Genomic DNA, 19,681 nt, shown 5'->3' on the forward strand with positions numbered 1-19,681 from the left:
TTAAGTATGAAAGAGGGTAAAATAAGAGATAGCTAAGAGTGGAAATCAATCACTTGTAGTGGGACAACCAAAAAGCAGAAATCAGACTCTTGTGGTGAAACGTAGGGAGTACAAATTTATGATTTTCTTTGTAAGTACTCCATTTGTCCCAAAATAGTTATCCCCTATTGTCAAAACACACGTTAACAAGAAAGTAACACAACGTTAAACCACTCAAGCAAGCATATGGTAGCCTTCCGAAGTCGCAAAATCACATAATATTCATACCTTGATTACTTCACATATAAGGATCTACCTCAGTGATGCAACTCTCGCCTGAGAGCACATAGTATTCCAGCAGAAGAACAATGTGTTTAATGCCTGCTTGTTGTGTATCTCGGTGTTTATGTGCATGCTTATGTTGGATTGCAAGACTTTGGAATATGTTTAGTTATTATAATATGCTACAAATATTACATTCTTTACAAGACCATCGTAGTTTTGTAGCATCATAATCCATCAAAGCAAAATTTACAGCTGCACTGCGTAAGCATCAGTTTAGGTCTAACATTTTCCAGGTGATCATAGCACCCTGATATAGGATGCTTCATGCTGCACGCCGATAATAATATCTGCACAGCGAAATATATTACTGCAATGAGAATCTAACTACCAGAATCATTTATGAGTAAGATCATCAAATCCTGAGACACTAATTTATTATCCAGTCATGTCAAATTGTCAATATATGTGTATGCAGCATGAAATAAAGAGAAACTTACACATAAATATTTATGCCATACATTGCTGCATATTTTCGTAGCAGGCGCTCAACAGTATACCATTCTGAGCGATCTGTACCATGCTGATAATTAATCCGGGGCATGTGGATTGAAGCTGCCAAGTTTTTGAAAGAAAAGGAAAAAAGACATTAGCACGCACGTTTATAGATCTTGCATATTAGATTAGAATTTAGAAGAGAAATGAAACCAAAATACTAGAGCATGAACATCTGTAACGCTACATAAATCTAATAAAGAAGTCAATACCATCATGAGCTGTTAACAACATTTGACTGACATTCTTATAGAACCAGGAGGAACCAGTAACACAAGAGTACTTAGATGGCAAGCAACATTGCAATGTGTTAAAACATGAATTGAAAAATCGATGGTTGACTTTGTTTGTATTGCTTGCTTATTCACCTGTTACACTCGTCCCTTTATAGGGTGCCATGCAAGGAAAAAGTATATGTCTATCTTTTACAAGATGTGATTGAAACTATTTCTAGTAGGGATTTGCCTCAATATTTGCTTAGATTTCTTCAATTCCTTTCCCTCATGCTAACAATATGCAATCCATCCACCTTTTAGGAGTAATTTTTATGACTAGTTCCAAAAATTACTCAGATCAATTTCTGTCTAAATACCAACTGAAATACATATAAAAGGTTTATGTGTTTGATTATATTTTAGCTTCTTTGTCTCACTCCTGACTCCTCATAAGAAAATTTAGACATCTACCTTTGAAATTGATAATCTGCATATCCAAATTTTAGGTAGAAAAGTGTAGCTCAACTCGACAATCACTTATCAAAAGTTTAGAAAATGGGAAAATCAGTCTAGTCTCCTGATATTCTTGCTCATTCTCTAATCCAAGAAAAATAGGAACCAGTTCTTTCATTCTGAGGGACTTGGATTGGTACTCCTACACTCAAACATCAATTCCGTGGCCACTTTACAGTCCATTACTACTAAAGAACGCAAACCACAAACAATTATTTTCAAAAAGAAACCAACATTCTACCTGAATATTGAGCGGCTGAAAACGATGCTTTTGCAAGGCAAACTTCCAAATCAGCCGTAGAGATATCACCACGAGGGACCTTACGCCTCAGATTATATGATTGCACAACAGCTAAACCGACCCATTGACGTGGATCAGTACTAGTACTCTGGTCACCGTGGTCCTCTGCAGAAAATGAGCGAGAAGCCAAAATTATAAACCGAAATCTAAGAATAGAGATGATTGCCAATTTGGCATTCTACTTGGAAGAACTTAACCCCTGTTGACTCAATAATAGAAAAAACCCTGTAATGTGAAAAATACGAGATGATGAAAAAGTGGTAATGTGAAGTATATGAAAAACTTTGAGAAACAGAACGAATCAATCTTAACCAAAGTTTAAGTCATTGAACAGAACTTCAACACTTTAAAGATCTTTTAAAGAGAAACTCAGTTAGCATAGAGGGCTCAGCAGGCTCAGCTCACCAGTAACTTCTATGAGATGTAAATCACCGAGATGGAGATCTCCAAATTCTGAAGCCCGCTGATACGCATTGGGAACAGATGCTGACAGCCTAGCCAGTGCATCAAACAGACCCCCATGCCCCCAATTTCCAGAATCATCAACACAACTGCCAGAAAGATTTCAACCGTTAATTCTTTTAATCACAAGTATATGGCAAGCTATTACTCACTAAAATAGCGCCAGATATAAATACATATATAAAGGTTAGAGAAAATCAATCAGTAAATGTAGGTGATCAGTCCTCAACTTTTTGGCTTATGTTCTTCAAAAATCTTCTTCATTGGTCATAGTGATCAGTCCTCAACTTTTTGATCACTAAAGATTCTCAAGATGGAATATATAGAAGAACATATGATATATGATCATATCCAGAAATATAAATGGTTAATATGTTTTGGAGAAAAAATTGCAAGTGCTTTCAATAATTTTTATGGTTGTGTGGGTAGGTAAAAACCCATCATTCACTTCTTATATTATAATTTACACTTAAAAGAATACTTAAAAGCTAAAGTTTCTATCTTTTTTAAGAGTTCAATTTCACTTTTTACCGTATTTTGATTTTCTTGAGACTCAAAATGTCAAAGTATGTACTATAGTCTTTAGATCTAATAAGCTCTAATTTTTTAATGAATTCTACGTATAGAACATAAGCGAAGGCAAACTACAGTTATATCAAATTGCATTTAACAGCTGTTAACATGAGAGGCTCTATTGGGTAAGAGAAGAAAAGATTGTGAAGCCACACAAATCCAAACAGTAAATTTATTGATCAGATGGTGAATCACTTCACATCAAGCAAACACCAAGAGCAAAAAATTGTAAGGGCTACATGATACGAATGATTTATACCTGAATATAATTGTGGACTCGGAAGGGGTAACTGCTGCAGCAGTTGTGCAGTCTCCATAAACAAAATGAACTGAGCCAGCATCTGACACCGCATCCTGATTGACTGGACTGACATGATTGCTGACAGCAAGTGAGTGATATCCTAGTGTTTCCCATTTGGACATTTTTTTCTCCTCTGCCTTCCTTCGAGCAGCTTCCGCTTTAAGATGCTTCTCATCAGGTAAGCATCTCTTATTTCCTGATTCCAGTATGTCACTGTCTTGTTCTGGAGATGCTTGCTTAAACTTCTCGACCCATGCCATGTATGAAGCTTCATCGAGGTCTGGATTAAAGTCAATAGACTCAGAAGCATCTTGCTTCATTAAATTTTGATCACTCGCCTGATCCATTGAATTGATCTCTAGCTTCCTATCCCTCACATCTGATTGTAACTCATGGCGGGACACAATGACCTTATCAGCTAAAACAGCTAGTTCGCTCTTATCTAATTGGTTATCTGATTTATCTACATTCATCTCCATGGGATCAAAGATATGCAAACCAAATATCACAGATTTCAAATCACCAGCTTCAGTTCCTCCATTACTTCCCTCACAATCCAGTATTTCATCTCCTATAACATTATGACTGAGTTGTAGCTTCCTTCTTGCTCTATTCACAATAACCTGCATCGTTCCTAATCAGAATCTGAGAAATGTGATTACAAGAAAAAAGTAATAACCTTACCTCCTCAACTGTACGCCCAGTAACCAAATTAATAGATAGCACATGATTACTCTGGCCAATTCTATGTGCACGCTGCAAAGCCTGCTTATCCACTTGGGGATTCCAATCTTGCTCGTAAAATATGACCTTCAAAACACAGAATATTCATCTGTTACAACTTACAAGCACACAACCAATCAATGCATGACAACCCTTCACGTCAACAAAAATATAGGGCTGTTGTAATTGCAAAATCTTTGAAGGTTGAGGTTCTAATTAAGATTATTAAAAAGTCCTGTCTAATTGCACAGTGGCATAAAAGTTACTATGGATTTTAAGGCAATCAACCCTTCAACTTTTAATCTTTTTAAATTCTTCTATAAAGATTTTCTACTTTTTATAGTAGTTCATCAATGATTCATTAACATATTTACTTTTAAGCCTCCACAAATAAATACTCCGTATGAAAAAGTTGTTTAAATTTGTACTCCTATATATTACAGTGCTAACATTCAATACTATAGAGTAAAATGTGCTAAAATTATTATAATGATAGTTGTAAATTATTACAATGATAGTCGTCAATGCCTAGAACTAATGGAAAGGAGTTGATGAGGTGAAGCCCATCCATTAATGGTGTGTAGCTAGCAGTTGTTAGCAGAGGGACCTTGAGGCCCTGGTTTTAAATTTCAAAATTGTTTGAGTATCTATACGAGCCAAGACTTTTAAGGATAATAGTAATGGACATAAATGATTCTCACTGCAAAATATAAATTTAATGCATAAAACACAACAAAAGTCCGAAAATTAACAGACCCTTGTTATCATTAAAAGCTAACAAATAGTTTTCTTGTTCTCATCAAGTAACTCCAAAGGCTACAACTACAAGCCTACCCAAGCAATTAAATCACCACCAATTTTAAAGAACTATTCTCCAATTATGGAATAAATATCAAAGGTGAAGAAGTCTAAACATCTTTCAAAACTTAACAGTTCATCATCCAAGGTTGACAGCCACCTTAAAGTAATAATTTAGGGTCGTAAAGCAAGTACATATTAAGAAACTAGAAGCAAGCTTACTGTATCAGCAGCCACAAGATTTAGTCCCACTCCCCCAGCTCGTGTGGATATCAAAAAGATATATGGTGTGCTCTCACAAGAGTTAATATTAGCACTTGATTTTATGCTGAAATTTCTAATTGCAGCAAATCGCTCTTCTGCTCGAATTGAACCATCAAGACGCTCATAGGTATATTTTCTCATTTCTAAGAAATCCTACAAGATATAATTGTATATTAAAATACAAAAATGATTAATGTAATGTTAATTAGATGCTATAGAGTATAGATCCTAACCATACATAAACAAAAGATAAAACTCACCTGCAATATGTCAAGAGTATGAGTCATTTGGGCAAACAATAGAACGCGATGCCCAGCATCATGCAACTTCCTAAGTAGCTGATCTAAAATTAGAAGTTTGCCACTAGCCTGATCCAACATAAATTGAAGTGTAAAAATAGCTCCATTTAAATAATCATTCACAAACAAAATAGGAAAAACCCAATTGAAGAGTGAGAAATATGTACGAATGCCGAATGCACGTGAATACTGAAGGATGAGAAGTTGTATTATTTAAATTTTAATTATCCATTGTGTCAGGCTGTTAACTTAACCGTTAATGGCACAAGGTTTAAAACTTCATCCATAACCTTAAAATCTGCACGGGGTATGTTACCTGAACCAGGTGCTCACCCTCCTGATATGGTTCAGGCTCAATACCCGGGAAAAGATATGGGTGGCTACATGCTTTCCGGAGCTGAATTACCTGAAGGAGAATTCGAAAGTGACAGCATCAGGCTTGTATCACCATTTTGTACATGAATCAACAACATTTAAACAAATAGGCACTGATCAATAAAAAAAAGTATTGCCCACAATATTTTGCAAAGATGGAGCATTTGTTCCTTTAGAAGCAAGTGCAAGCAGCTTTGGAAGTTCCTTTCTGATTATTGACATATAAACTTTTTTCTGCAGTGGAGACAAAGGTGCCATCCTGCCAATAAATATGAGTAATAAGATAACTTAGATTCATGCTCCACCAAACTTTGGGGAATGAATAGATAGCAACAGTATATCACATATGGAGTAAAAAAGACACAATAGCTTTTTAAAGAAATTAACACAGTGCATAAAAAAGACACAATAGCTTTTTAAAGAAATTAACACAGTGCATATAAAAGATACAATTAATTTTTAAAGAAACTAACACAGTTATTTCAGTAACAGGAGGCAGTAGCAGAGTGCCAGACTCCATAAGTGTAGATTTGGTCCTTCGAAGCATAAATGCACCCAGCACATACTTTAAGATCTTAAACGGTTCCTTCACTTTTTGTGCACCTTGACCTGCTAAAGAAGAAAATAAGAAGCGCCGGCGAGTAGCTCGACGGTGTTACCTAAACTACATTAAAGAAGGACTTTGCAAGATTTCAGCAAAATCCAATTTACCATTCATAAGCACTAGAAAAGGAAGGACCTATATATTTTGAAAAAAGACAAACATGCTACGTAAATAAATGCAGACAAATTACATGAAGGATCTCCAGCTTCCTTGAAATCAGAATGAAACTGCTCCAGTGTTCCAAAGATCAATGGCATACAGAAGTGCATCAGAGCCCAAAGTTCAGTAAGATTGTTTTGAACTGGTGTTCCAGTGAGAAGCAATTTTCTTGGCATGACGAATCGTGCTCTCAAAACAGTATATAAGACCTGTTACAGTCCAAGAAAGCTGTAAGAGAAGTTAAAAAGGCTAGAGAAATAACTTAAGAGATAAAGCAGTCAGAGCCAGCTATTATATATATGCTCAATACCAGACTAGACCTACATGCAGTACTAGAGAAAGTACTTTATTCTCGAGAAAATACTTCTGTGATGATGGATGTAGAATCCAGACACCCCATGCTAACAGAGTGGTGAAAAGTTTACATTAAGCTCAATGCAGTAACATAGAATAGCATATATTAAGGCCACTAATTTTTTAATAATAGTTCATAATACATATTCTCAAAAAATGGTTGTAATGCAGCATAGCATATAGACCAAGTATCTAAGAAGCTGTTCTGCAAGGGGAAAATATATAACTTTATCTCAGGGTACCAACATAGCATTATATAAAACAAAATCACTATGTTACCAGAGAGATTCATAAATCAACATAGCATAGGAAAGATAAATATATAGTTGTAGTTGAATATCAGTATGTATTTTGCAAAGACTATTTGCTTATACTATGGGGAGAAATTAACACTTCTCTCACAATATAAATAAACAAAACAAATTATACAGCTATACTTGCAAGACCTGATGGCAAAGAGAAAAACCACATCTAGCAGAATTTTGAACATACACTGGAATGGTTTTTAAGTCTCTGTGCTTCATCAATTATTGCATAATGCCAAGGGAATTGGGACAGAAAGTCCTGATCAATCAATGCTATGTCATAAGTTGTCAACAGCACATCAAACGGAAATGATGGAACCTGCAACAAACACCAAACGTTGATAGCATATAGCAATATGTTACCTCAATTGCAGCAACTAGGTGCATGTAGTTTTACATAAAGAAACTGGAAACAAGCACAGAATTACTTACGCGAGATGAGAATAGACTTTCTTTTACATATTCACTCATTTCCCTTCGCAATTTGCGTCTATATTCTTTTTCCCCAACATAACGAAGCAATCTCAACTTTGGTGCGAAATTCGCCACTTCTGAGACCCAACCATCAGTTACACTGAGAGGGCACAAGACCACTGCAGGTTGAATTCAACATCTTTAGTGCAATTATGATTAAAACATTTTCAAGGACAGAAAATCCCAATATACACTATGAAAAAGTAAAATCTATTTACTCACAGAATGTCCCAGAAATTTTCAGGAATACTTTCAGGTAACTCAAAAGTGATACAGCCTGCAGCGTTTTCCCCAGTCCCATCTACAGTGATAAATCATTAGCACAAGAAAATCATTATAGTTTGCTCAACTTTTCATTGAAGATTGTCCAGAGGAACTTCTCAAGCTGTGAATTAGCAGCTATATATATTAACATTAGGAAAACTAATGTATCTAAATAATCATGCTATGAGGTGCCATATTCCTATAATGGTCCAACTCTACAGCTTTTAACTTGCTTCAGAAGATGTACTTCATTAGGTATCAATCTGCATAGGTGTAAGATGCAGTGAAAAAGGAATACTCTATCTTGTACTGTATTGCATATAATTCATTGAATTTAAATCACTGAATACAACATAAAATTTTTCTTTCCCCGATATATGGTATTCTGATTTATAAAATGTTAATTTGTAAATAACAGAAGACTAACAAGCAAGAATGATACACCTGCTTAGGAAACTAACTTCAAATCTTATCCGTTATTGACCATGACGATGGACCAAACTGCCCCCTCTTCCAGCATAAATAACAAAACAGAATGTTGCAGACTGGGACTAAAGAGTAAATTTCCAAACCCAACAGATTGCATTAGAAGCTGATAATCACGAGTTATTAAAAGAATGAAAAAAATGCTCATTTGATTTCATAAGCACTCAGAAGTCAATTATAAGATAGCTCTTGTGCGAAAGAGAGAAAATTTCAGCAATTCCAAGCACTGCCATCATTTACGATTGCATCATAAAAGAACAAGTTTCTCATTTAAAAGAAAAGAAAACAAACATAATTCGTTAAGAACGAAACGTAATACTCCAGCAATAAGGCATTCTCATATCCAGTTGAGCCAAGTTACAAGTCTCACCTCGTCTCCTGCAAAACAAACGTGGACATTTATGCAACCATTGCAGAGAGGGGGGGGGGGGGATCACGCGCGCGCGCACGGTGATTGAATCAATTGGAAGTAAACACTTTTCGAAATTCCAATACTATAACTTAAAAAATTCCATGCGGGAAAAGGAAAGGTAAAGGGTAAGAGTACCAAGTATGGCGTTGACGCCGAGGTGGTAGCGGCGGATGAGCCAGGACACGCCTTCGACTTGGTGCGGTTTGAGTGAAGCTTGGATTCCATAATCCAAGGAATCAATAGGCGCTTCTCCAGCAGCGCGAAAATCGCCGTCGTAGACGCATTTCGCAGCCGAAATCAGCCTCTGCTTGTAGTCCATGTTTCGAGGTATGGCGGTGGTGGTGGTGGTGGTGGTGGTTTTTAAATTTGGAATCTATGATTTGCCGCTACAAAATCTATAATCCCTCTGTCCGTCGTTGCATGACTATGGACTTGGGTCTTGGAACTGCTGTTACCTTGTTTTCTTTGTTTTTCTTTTCGTTGGCACTTATATGCAACCACTCCACTAGGATCAGGAATTAAGTTTGAGTTTGAGAATAATCTTGTTGGAGAAGCCATGCCTCCAAAATTTGTCCCCATCAATTGAAAAAGGTTTCAAGAAAACTGTGAACACATTTTATGTATAAATAAATCCCAACAATTTAGTTTTGAAGTGGGCCTTATAACTCTGTCCCGTTTTTGCAGTATGAGAACAACAATTGAAACAACTTTAGCATTAACTATGTTCTGCATATATTAGCATTTGAAGTATGCCTGGTTCAACTAGCAGCACAACGCCACTGCAAAAATCTTTGCAGCATGACGCCAACATAGATGCACTCAGACTCATTACCTAGCAATATAAACTCTACAGACACAAGTCGAGGTAAGTAGTAAAATGTTTCATTGTTGATTTTGAGGTCTCTGCTGCTGAAAGTTGGGATGATTCTGTTGGGTGTTTTGCATCGTCATCATGCCCGGTTGCATATTCTGACCACTTTGCTGCATGTTGCCAAATGCTCCTTGCGCGCCGTGTTGCTGCTGTTGCTGAATCTGCATCATACCACCGCCTGTGTTGGCTGCCCCCATGTTGAACACTGAAAGTAGTACAAACTTGGAAAGATTAGCAGCAGTTAATGAAAAGGGACTCAGATTGCTGTTTAAGAGAGCACGAGATCTATTTTAAGTGATAATTCATCTCCTGTTGGGAAAGAGTCCATGTACGAAATGACATAATCATTATACGTATTGACGGTATGAAACATGATAAGATAGAAGAAGGTGACCCATACTCTGGTCGCTCAGATTTTGGGGAGGTAGAGTTCGATTGGCACCGGACATTGCATACTGGAAGCACGGAAGCATAAAGGCTAATCAGCAATGGGTCATAAAACAGTTATCCCCTATGCTACACAATTATGCATAATCCTAAACTGATATTATCAAATCAAGATCATCAAGTGCCTTTATATGTGTTAAATTTGGTGTGATCTTCTGGCATAGGAAGATTTTGTATAACCATCAAATCCAAGTCTTCGAGAATTTAGGAAGCTAACCTGCATTCTTGGCATAACTGATTGTGATGGCATCATAGCTGACATGTTAGGGATCTGAATTGAAGGTTTGCAATGGTAAGACAAGAATAGAAAAAATCAAGATCATACAGAATTTAAGTGCAATACTACTGAGTTACATGAAAAAAGACATAAACCAAACAAAAAGAGATCATCTTTTTCAAATACTTGGTGCTCAGACTCAGACCAAAATAATTTCAAGCTTCTCCCAGCAGTTGGGTGGAAGATTTTACTTGGGGCTCGGACCAAATCACCAAAATAATACTCCCTCCGACCCACCATAAGCGCAGCGCTTCTTTTAACTTTAAGCACTCGTTTTGGGAAAGAGAGAGAGATAAAGCAAGAGAGATTGCTTAAATATTATTTTCCCAAAATGAGTGCTTAAAAGAAGCACCTCGCTTATGGTGGGATGGAGGAGTATTATGTACTCTATCTCTATTGAAGAAAACATGTGTTAAAAGTATCAAACTCAACAATCAAGAAAAAGTTAGTACAGTCAGCAACTAGTTTGGAAAAGGAAAATGTAGAATGGTACAACAAAAAGGCAGAAGATATCTTACCATTTGAGATGTAGGTGTCGCCTGGGCTGCATTAAAGAGGGCACTATTTGCTGGGCTAGAGAACTGATTTAACTGACGATTCAGCTGATTCCCTTGGTTCATTTGGTTTGGGCTCATATGCTGCATTGCAGCTGATGTAAGCTGTCTACTCTGCAATTGCTGGGCTCCCAATGGCTGAGAGAACTGCACATGATGTTGACCATGCATCTGCTATGCAGCAAATCCAAAATGAGTTAAGAGGCAAATACTTACAACATTAATATAAGATGGACATGGATTTTTTATAAAAGCATAAATCCTTAGGAAAGATGTGCAAGACAGTATTGTTGCTAGTCAGGTAATTAGGAAATTATTACATATGGCGATTATAAGAATTTTTTGGCCTTTTGTGAGCTTTCTTGCAATCAGATCAATGACAGCAAACATGGAAGAACTTTACTAAATGGTGATAATGTCAAGAGTTACATGCTAAATCCATCATTTTGTCACCAATCTTATGGAAGTTGTCACCCAAGTTAAGTTAGCAAACATGGAAGAACTTTACTAAATGGTGATAATGTCAAGAGTTGCATGCTAAATCCATCATTTTGCCACCAATCTTATGGAAGTTGTCACCCAAGTTAAGTGCTTGATTACCGACTGAAACTTTTGTTGTGACTGGCTTGGCATCTCATGCAGCTGCGTTAGTTGATTCTGAAAAGATGATTCACAATAATTTCAAGTGCTGAAAGATGACAAATTAAATATATGATGGCATGCATTAGCTAAAGCCAAAAAAATTAACATCATCTTGGAATCTGTAAACATATCGGAAACTGAGAACCCACTATAGATGAATGTAAGAAACATTAGTCAATTTAATAATCCGTCAAAAAACATTATGCAAGTCAATAATCGTCATTTTTGCTTCATGGTGGTAATAAAGGGGTTGGATGGGAGTGATGGAACAAAGAACAGAACTTGAACCATAATAACTTGGTCTATGAACATATGCTTAGGCCTTTAAGTCCTACATGTAATTTACAGTGAAAAAAAGGGATTTTTGCAACAATAGAGAGATTGCAAGTCGTAATGAAAATAATAGCAACTTCGAGTGTGGAACAAGATTTATATATGTTGCACGATCCTGGTAATGTTTAACAAAAGTTGACACCCTTCAATCTCTAAAGAGGGGTAGAGGTCCACACCTGACCAAGGACAGGCATTGATGAAGGTCTTAGCTGCTGTTGACTCAGAAGTTGTTGCTGCAACATTTTCTGCCTCTGTTGCAGTTGTTGTTGTTGTTGTTGTGATTGTTGTTGCTGAGGAGATGGAGTGTTCATAATATTTGCACCAGATCTGGGTGAATTGGCATATTGCATAGGAGACGCTGTTGTATTATTATCAAAGGAATTGCTTCCAGTAGGACCAGAAGGGGAAGCTGCTGGTCTTCCAATAAGTTGTGCACCAGAAGCCTATTGGGACCAAAATGTAATAAGGCTCAGAAAAGGAGTCCACCAGAAGAAGATCAGATGCAGCTATACATGGAAAAGTAATACATATATATTCTGGTTATCATGTGATCCTCATCTTCTTAGTTATCCGAACACTGCACCATGTCTACCTTACATGACATCCATTACAGAGTTAAATAGAAGACACAGTCAGCTTGAAAAGAGGGCATCTGTTCAGCTCCTTAAAGGCAACGAGAACACATTTGAATGGGAGGGGCAATGGTAATGTTAACCGTTTGATTAGTGTGGGGAGTGAAGGTGGAAAGGAGGTTATTATTATTGCTTACTTTGATTCCAAAGCCGAGACCAAGCAACATAAATGGGAAGGATTCCCTTCTCATCTGCATTCGGTCCCCTATACTATTACCCCAACCAATCACCTCCTAAGTAAAGCCGTAGAAACTGGACTTTAGAAAAAGTTTCAGTTGTCATAATCATAGCAGGGTCTTATGATAATAGCTACTATGATTACTGACCAAAAGTAGGGAGACACTTTCCATAGCAATATGAAAGCTATAGCAATTAGTTGATCATCAACAAGAATTACAAGAGGTTCTAATCCAGAGGTTTTTCAATAACAAACTAACCACAGATCCACAGGAGTGTATCATTTTAGGAAATGTGTAAATGTAAGGCAATAGAGTTAAGGCCACCCAAGGCTAGTAATGTCTTCGCACAAACTATAATCATGACTACGGAACTGTTTAAAACATAAAAACCCAAAATAATCTTAGTTAGAAAGCTTATGTAAAATGGTTGAAATATTGACCTGTAGCAAAGAGCCCTGATTGTTAATGGCAGTAGTTGACATGAGTGGAGGCGTACTCTTCTGGTACAACCCTAAAGTGTACAAACATAACATGGTCAGTAGATGCATCAAATCCTATACTAACAATCCAAAAGACAAGAAGAAGAGACAGAATGATCCTGAAGCAAAGAGAACATAGAAATTGCACACCAGATGAATCCTGGAGGCTGTCATTAGTAGCAAGTACATCTACCAAGTGCATCGGAAGTGACGATGCCACTTGTCTTTGGTCTCCAGGTACTCGTAATCCTGCATTTAAAATGTAAAAGAGGAAATTCAATTCAAGAGGTATGTATGATATAGAGCTTAAGGTGCATCATACTTGTGGGTATGCAATTCTTGCAAGTGCATCAAACACAACTGAAAATGATCAAGGGGCACACACATTCATAACATATTGAGAGCTGCTGAGTAAAGAATTTGCACCTTCACCATGATTGACAGCACTACGAAGCAAATTTTCTTGTTCTTGTATTTTTGTAGCTTGAACCTTGTCAATAGTTGGAAGAAGATTTGTCCCATGTCGAGTGCTAAAGTAGGACTTACGTGCATCAGCTATGATCTTCTCAGCACTTTCACAGGCTGCTCCTATCATATCAATTCTAGTCTGCGATCAATCACACATACATCATTAGAAATGGAAAACCCAGTGATGTACATATATATTCCACTAGTATGACTGCCCACCTTGAGCTTGTCAATTTGTGCCGCCACTGGCAGGCCCTGCATACCGTGTAACAGCTGTTCTCTCTTAGTGTTGTCTTCCGTCTCCATTTCGGGCAAAAGCTTAGATGACAGCATAACAGGCAAAACTGCAGCCAAATAACACCCTAACTTAATACACGAAATTGAATCCCCACATTGCACCTCTCTTACTCATCAACATAAAATCAATATAGCGGCTTTATAAAGAACCCAGCTCTGCATTTCTCAATCCTGTTTTCTCTTTCTCCTTCTCATACCCTGTTTATGTCTTGAAGCTATGCAATCTTATAAGCCAACATTTCGACAAACTCTTAACCACCTTATAGCTATGAGCTACCCCATGACAAAATAATGTGAATGCTTAATCACAACAAAAAAATAAACCGAATAAAATGACTGCAAGGTAAAAGATTAATCCACTTTTCCAGTGTACCAGATAAATCAACAAATACTAATAGCATTCTCATCATTAAGCGACATTCTCTTAATGACATTATAGCTATCCCATGATAAATAATGTGAATGCTTAATCACAGTGAAACATAAACTGAATAGAACAACTGCAGTGAAAAAGGTTAATCCACTTTAGCAGTGTACCAGAGACAATAACACATACTAGTAGCATTCTCAGCATTAACATTCTTAGGATGCACAACGAAAGCCTTGGACACATTCTTAATATCTTCAACAATATTATATAGCTCCAAATTCACCATCGAGAACTGCCCCAAAACATCTTGCCTGCACAAACAAAACCCTAATTGATCGATTGCAAAAGAATTTGCCTGCGGAAAATGGTTGAATTGAAATGGCATGCTCATACCATTTAGGGGTGGCATTCGCGCGCGCTATAGCATCCAATTCTTCGAGGATGCGAGAGATGGCTTTGAACAGGCTGATAGCGCGAGTTTTTACAGAGTCGAGATTGAGCTGCTGCTGAAGCGCCGGGTTCAGCCGCTCCACAACCTTCGCCGGCGGTTGCTGGTCTTGGCCTGCTGCCACCGCTGCTGCCTCCATAGCTGCCATTAATATTTTATCGGAGCTCGGACGTTAGCCGTCGGTGTGGATTGAGAATTCCGCTTAAATAAAGCAGCCTTTTTGTGTTAAAAACTATACTTAATAGAATATCATGTCAATTTGCAATTTGCAAGGGGTAAATACATAATCTATCTGTAAATCTATAAAGGGGCCGTTATGTGCCTATATACAAGAATGGGAAATGGGAAATATGCCTATTGGCTGAATTGATGGACGAGTAAGAGAAGCTTTGAAACAATTAATAAAACACCAAATTGAGTCTGTTGTGCTGTGAAATCTACACAGAGATGAGATAGACGACGGCGTCCTCGGCTGTCTTCTCCGGGCGGCGTGAAATCTGCGAGGGCTACAACTCTTGATTTGGGGAAGATACGACGGAGTATGCAGGGGATGTTCGATTTGCAAAATTGTATCCGGAATTAAATTTGTTGTGTGTTTGGTTCATGAGATTAAACTTCACAACTTAATCCTAGATGGATAAACATGGGATAATTAGTCATAGTTAATCTTCTATTACTAAAATAATCTCACAACTCAATCCTAAATTGTATCTTGGTATTATTTTATCTTGCAAACCGAACACCACCGTAGTATTAGTATTAATAACAGTATATGTTCAATTTTTAAATGACTTCAAATTAAGATGATACTAAAACTTAAACACGATTACTTGTGTCTACTAATCATGAAAAAATAACCCTACATAAATGTTAGGAGTAATTAACAACCTAAAATCAAATAGTTTGAAATATAACTAAAATAATGATAAAAAAGCATATTAATTAAAGAGCTGTGAACAATGTCGAACCATTCTTAAGGGTCAAACTAGAGACCAAATTAGGGCCTTCCATTTTTTTAATCTTGTGGTTAGAATTAATTTACAATTAATTTAATTTTTTATTCAATAAAAATATGCTGAGGGGTATTTTCGGAAATCAGTTTATTAAGCTTCAACAATACGTGAATCTCTTTCCTTCTCAATTCTTCGATCTTCATACAATCTTCACTCAATCTTCACGCAATCTTCATCAATTTTTACTCAATTTTCTTCAATTTTCTCGCAATTTACGTGAGCTGTATAATCTGCATCAACATCTTCTTCAATCTGCACCAACATCTTCTTCAATCTGCATCGATCTCCACGATCTACCTCAATCGCGATTGGCCTCAATCTGCAATTCCTTCAATTCACGTTCTACCTCCATCGTGTTTTGCTTCCTCAATTCACGATTGTTTTGCAATTGCTGCATCGTCAAACAATCGCGATCAAATTCCTTCAATTGTTGCATCGTCGAACAATCGTGTGTTTTGCAATTGCTGCATCAAATTCTCGATCGATCTGCCTCAGTTTTCACAATTCCTTCAATTCACGATCTACTTCAATAGTCATCCATGGAGAATTCCACACGTGAAATTCATCATCAGCTCAATGGTGTAGGAACGACACCGACAAATTATGCGGTTGAAGATGGATCTTCATCGACCAATAATGAAGAAGCTAGTATTGGATCAATTCTGGATTATCTACAATATCAAGGAGGCACTCTATTGTAGTGTATATGCGATTGATCCATGAGCTTAAAACTAATGAAGTAAAATAGATTTTTTAAATGTTTGTTGTGTATATGCGATTTGTACTCGTAATGAACTAAACTTTGGTTATCCTGAAATAATAACAAGTAAAACTGAATTTCTGTTCTTGTTGAATATTAAATGTTGATATTATTGTGATGTATATGCGATTTGTACTCATAATGAACTAAACTTTGGTTATCCTGAAGTAATAACTAGTAAAACTGAACTTCTGTTCCTGTTGAATATTAAATGCTGATATTATTGTAGTGTATATGCGATTTGTACTCATGATGAACTAAACTTATGGTTATTATGAAGTAATAACTAGTAAAACTTAAATTCTGTTCTTGTTGAATGAATATGTTTTGTTTGTTTAAATTTTCCAAATTAATTCAAAGTGAGATTGAGGAAGTAGTTGATAATGTCACTATGGTGACAGTGTTAATCATTAGTGAGAATGAGATTTATGTGGTCAACGACAAGTTCTCAAAGAACTGGACTGTGTCATACTCCACATCTTTTGATTCATATGCATGTAGTTGTAAGATGTTTGGGAGGACTGAGCTTGTATGCAGTCACATTTTTTGGGTCTTGAAAAACAAAAAAATGAAATTAATCCCTAATGAGTTACATGGAGGACGTTGGTTGAAGTCTAAATTTGTCAAGGCTGTGCATTATGGTTTTGATGATGATATTGAAACATTTATTGCTGTGGATGAGACAAAGCAGGAATACAGGGATATGCACGGAGATTTTTATGATATTGCACGGCTTATTGAAGGAGAAAAGAAGTACTTGGTGAGGGAAATGTATTGTCCATAAGTGAAAAGAGACAAATGATTGAGAATTTTCATGGCTCAGAAGTCCCTAGTGAAATAGAAGTTCATCCGCCTGATGTCGTCAAAACCAAGGGTTCCGGTCGACGTCTTTCACGCCTTGAGAAAGAAATGAGAGAGATGTCCAAGCCTGGTCGGAAATGTGGAAAATGTGGCGAGGTTGGTCGGCATGATTCAAGAAATTGTGACAAGATAAGGAGGAGGAGAACAAGAAAAAGAGGAGAAACCAATGTTGAAGCTGGTTGTTTTTTTCTGTTCCAATTGTTCTGTTCCAAAATTTATTACTTCATTCAGATATTTTTGTTCTTCATTCCTTTAGTTCTGTACTTCAGTCTTGTAGTTTCTTACTTCATTTACATTTTGAATTTGAATTTGTTTAAACTTTTTGCAAGCTTAAAGAAGACTGAAGTGTTTTTATAATGGCTTATTTGTTCTTTATTATGATTTTTTTTATGCTGACAATATTTTATAGTTTTATAGTTTAGTTTATTATGAAAACAGATCATTAGCTTATTAATTGACATGAGGTTATTATATCATCAAATACAATATTTAGTTCATTTGTATGTGCAAATAACACAGTTTAAACCATAAACTCATACAACGCAGTAGATAGATACTTCATAACAAAAGTCTGATACTTCATTATTACAGATTTCCACTTCATTATTATAATTTATTACTTCATTCTACAAATTAACTACCCAATGAACTATATCTATTATCCAATGTGGCATTTAAATCTAATAAATAACAACATTAATAAGTGAAGTACTTTATTTTCAATTGCTCAAAACAGATCTATGTATATTTCAAAACTTAATCTTCTAAAATCTTCATTTCTTCTTTAAATATGCTGCAATCATTTTCTCAACATCTATTACATGGCGTTTGTTTTCCTTCTCATAGTATACTGCTGTAACTTGTTTGTTGTTGAAGCTTGCATGGCTGTTATTTGCTAACATCAACGCCGAGCAATATTTGGCCCTCAAGCTCTAGAGCACACCCAAACTTGATTTTTTTAAGCCACAGTTCCAGCAACTTTCGCGCTCACCTTTGTATGTTTCCATGTGACACGCATTAGAAATACTCCACAGTCTTCAACATTTTCAGAAGTTCTCCATGACATTTTTAATCTCTATATTTTAGCATTGGATATTGTCTTGCACTGTTTGTGAAGACCAATGTTGGTGAGGAAGTGACAAAAATATAATCTCTGCATGTATAAAACAAAATATATGTTATTTTTAGTTGTGTATCATATGTAAGTGTAATAAAATTAAATCATATGTGAAAAATACAAACCAGCGTCTCTGGAATGTCACTATAATTGGTTGTGAGATCATTGTCATCGCCATTTTCAGAGTTATCTACTACAACAATTGCATTTCTTTTGAAGCAAAAGCAAATACCATAATAATGCTCATTCGCACATTTGGGGAAAAAGACCTATGTAATGAGGTAAAAGATCACACGAATGAAGTAAAAAACTGGGAGAATGAAGTACTATCAAATATCTGAAGAATATGAAACAACACAGCAGCTGAGTCTATTACTTCATTATTAAGTTTTATTACTTCATCATACTGAAATATTACTTCAAACAGAATTAATAAAAGGCAAGGTAAAAAATAGTTCATTCAGTACGATTGTTACTTCATCATACTGAACTATCGTAATATTTATGTTCTAAAAAAAAAATTCTTACATTCTTCTTCTTTTGAGAGGAATTTTCACCTATACATTATGAATACAAAATAAATTTACAACATATCATATACAATTATAGATAGTTCACTTAGAATACTATGTTACTTCATTTAATGTCATTTTCATTTTATATTACTTTATTAAAGACACAACTAACTTCATTATATCAATTTACTACTTCATCAAAAAGAATATTTAGTTAGTTTATTTTAATGTGCAAACAACATATCAGTTAAACATGTTACTTCAATATAATATTTTATTACTTCATTTTTAGAGTCATTTACTTCATTATAATGTTTTATTACTTCATTTTAGTAATACAACCTACTATATAAGCAGATCATTTATATTACTTCATTATCATAACTTATTACTTCATCTTATCAATTTACTACTCCCTCCGTCCCGGCTAAGATGACACATTGCTTAGCCGGCACGAGATTTTATGAGTTATTGGTTAAAATGTTTAATTGGAGAGAGAGGAGGTGGGTGTAGGTATTAAATTAGACAGATGAAGAAAGATGAATATTTTAATAGGAGTGAGAAAAAGTGGTTGAGTGTATTAATTGGAGAGAGAAAGTTACCAAAAAAGGAAATGTGTCATCTTAGTTGGGACAAACTAAAAAAAAACGTGTCATCTTAAGGGGGACGGAGGGAGTACTTCATTAAAAAGAATATGTACTTCATTTTAATCTGGAAATC

The 19,681-nt window shown here is 36.0% G+C and overlaps 2 protein-coding genes across 7 annotated transcripts; both read right to left on the reverse strand.

Annotated features, from left to right (window-relative positions):
- Positions 1-295: 295 nt before the first annotated feature.
- On the reverse strand, positions 296-9,280 carry ASG3 (SNF2 domain-containing protein / helicase domain-containing protein). 3 transcript variants are annotated; one of them, XM_089056175.1, is made up of 16 exons: positions 8,834-9,280; positions 8,657-8,664; positions 7,759-7,837; positions 7,495-7,655; positions 7,250-7,381; positions 6,435-6,612; positions 6,114-6,252; positions 5,782-5,899; positions 5,582-5,671; positions 5,227-5,334; positions 4,925-5,119; positions 3,866-3,991; positions 3,140-3,804; positions 2,251-2,396; positions 1,786-1,950; positions 758-876 (listed from the first exon to the last, which is right to left on the reverse strand). In XM_089056175.1, the coding sequence occupies exons 1-16, from the start codon at positions 9,015-9,017 to the stop codon at positions 758-760; spliced, it is 2,613 nt and encodes an 870-aa protein (XP_088912301.1). In that variant the 5' UTR covers positions 9,018-9,280. The 3 variants fall into 3 exon arrangements, with proteins under 3 accessions (XP_088912300.1, XP_047947753.2, XP_088912301.1); XM_089056174.1 differs by lacking the exons at positions 8,657-8,664; positions 8,834-9,280 and adding an exon at positions 296-611 and having other exon boundaries at positions 762-876; positions 7,759-8,578; XM_048091796.2 differs by lacking the exons at positions 8,657-8,664; positions 8,834-9,280 and adding an exon at positions 296-611 and having other exon boundaries at positions 762-876; positions 6,114-6,249; positions 7,759-8,577.
- A 126-nt stretch (positions 9,281-9,406) lies between these two features.
- MED8 (mediator subunit 8) lies at positions 9,407-15,214 on the reverse strand. Of its 4 annotated transcripts, XM_089056176.1 has the most exons (13): positions 15,137-15,214; positions 14,641-14,836; positions 14,434-14,558; positions 13,800-13,924; positions 13,539-13,719; positions 13,263-13,361; positions 13,074-13,144; positions 11,999-12,265; positions 11,448-11,504; positions 10,812-11,021; positions 10,234-10,287; positions 9,970-10,024; positions 9,407-9,774 (listed from the first exon to the last, which is right to left on the reverse strand). In XM_089056176.1, exons 2-13 carry the CDS (start codon positions 14,832-14,834, stop codon positions 9,581-9,583), a joined length of 1,632 nt encoding a protein of 543 aa, XP_088912302.1. In that variant the 5' UTR covers positions 14,835-14,836; positions 15,137-15,214; the 3' UTR covers positions 9,407-9,580. The 4 variants fall into 4 exon arrangements, with proteins under 4 accessions (XP_088912302.1, XP_047947754.2, XP_047947755.2 ...); XM_048091797.2 differs by having other exon boundaries at positions 14,641-15,182; XM_048091798.2 differs by having other exon boundaries at positions 10,812-11,018; positions 14,641-15,181.
- Between the last annotated feature and the right edge of the window lie 4,467 nt (positions 15,215-19,681).

The sequence above is a fragment of the Salvia hispanica genome, chromosome 4 (genome assembly GCF_029641045.1).
Source record: "Salvia hispanica isolate PSC_SH4W2 chromosome 4, Shi_PSC_v1, whole genome shotgun sequence".
Lineage (NCBI taxonomy): Eukaryota > Viridiplantae > Streptophyta > Magnoliopsida > Lamiales > Lamiaceae > Salvia > Salvia hispanica.

What these genes read in the sequence shown, in the direction of transcription:
- ASG3 (XM_089056175.1), bottom strand. Translation starts at nt 9,017, where the DNA reads ATGGACTACAAGCAGAGGCTGATTTCGGCTGCGAAATGCGTCTACGAC. An exon ending in GAGTCCACAATTATATTCAG is followed by an intron (nt 2,397 to 3,139) that starts GTATAAATCATT and finishes TCTTTCTGGCAG; the next exon opens with TTGTGTTGATGATTCTGGAA. An exon ending in ACATCTCATAGAAGTTACTG is followed by an intron (nt 1,951 to 2,250) that starts GTGAGCTGAGCC and finishes CATTTTCTGCAG; the next exon opens with AGGACCACGGTGACCAGAGT.
- MED8 (XM_048091797.2), bottom strand. Translation starts at nt 14,843, where the DNA reads ATGGCAGCTATGGAGGCAGCAGCGGTGGCAGCAGGCCAAGACCAGCAA. An exon ending in CACAAATTGACAAGCTCAAG is followed by an intron (nt 13,720 to 13,799) that starts GTGGGCAGTCAT and finishes GATTGATCGCAG; the next exon opens with ACTAGAATTGATATGATAGG. An exon ending in CACAACAAAAGTTTCAGTCG is followed by an intron (nt 11,022 to 11,447) that starts GTAATCAAGCAC and finishes TTTGCTGCATAG; the next exon opens with CAGATGCATGGTCAACATCA.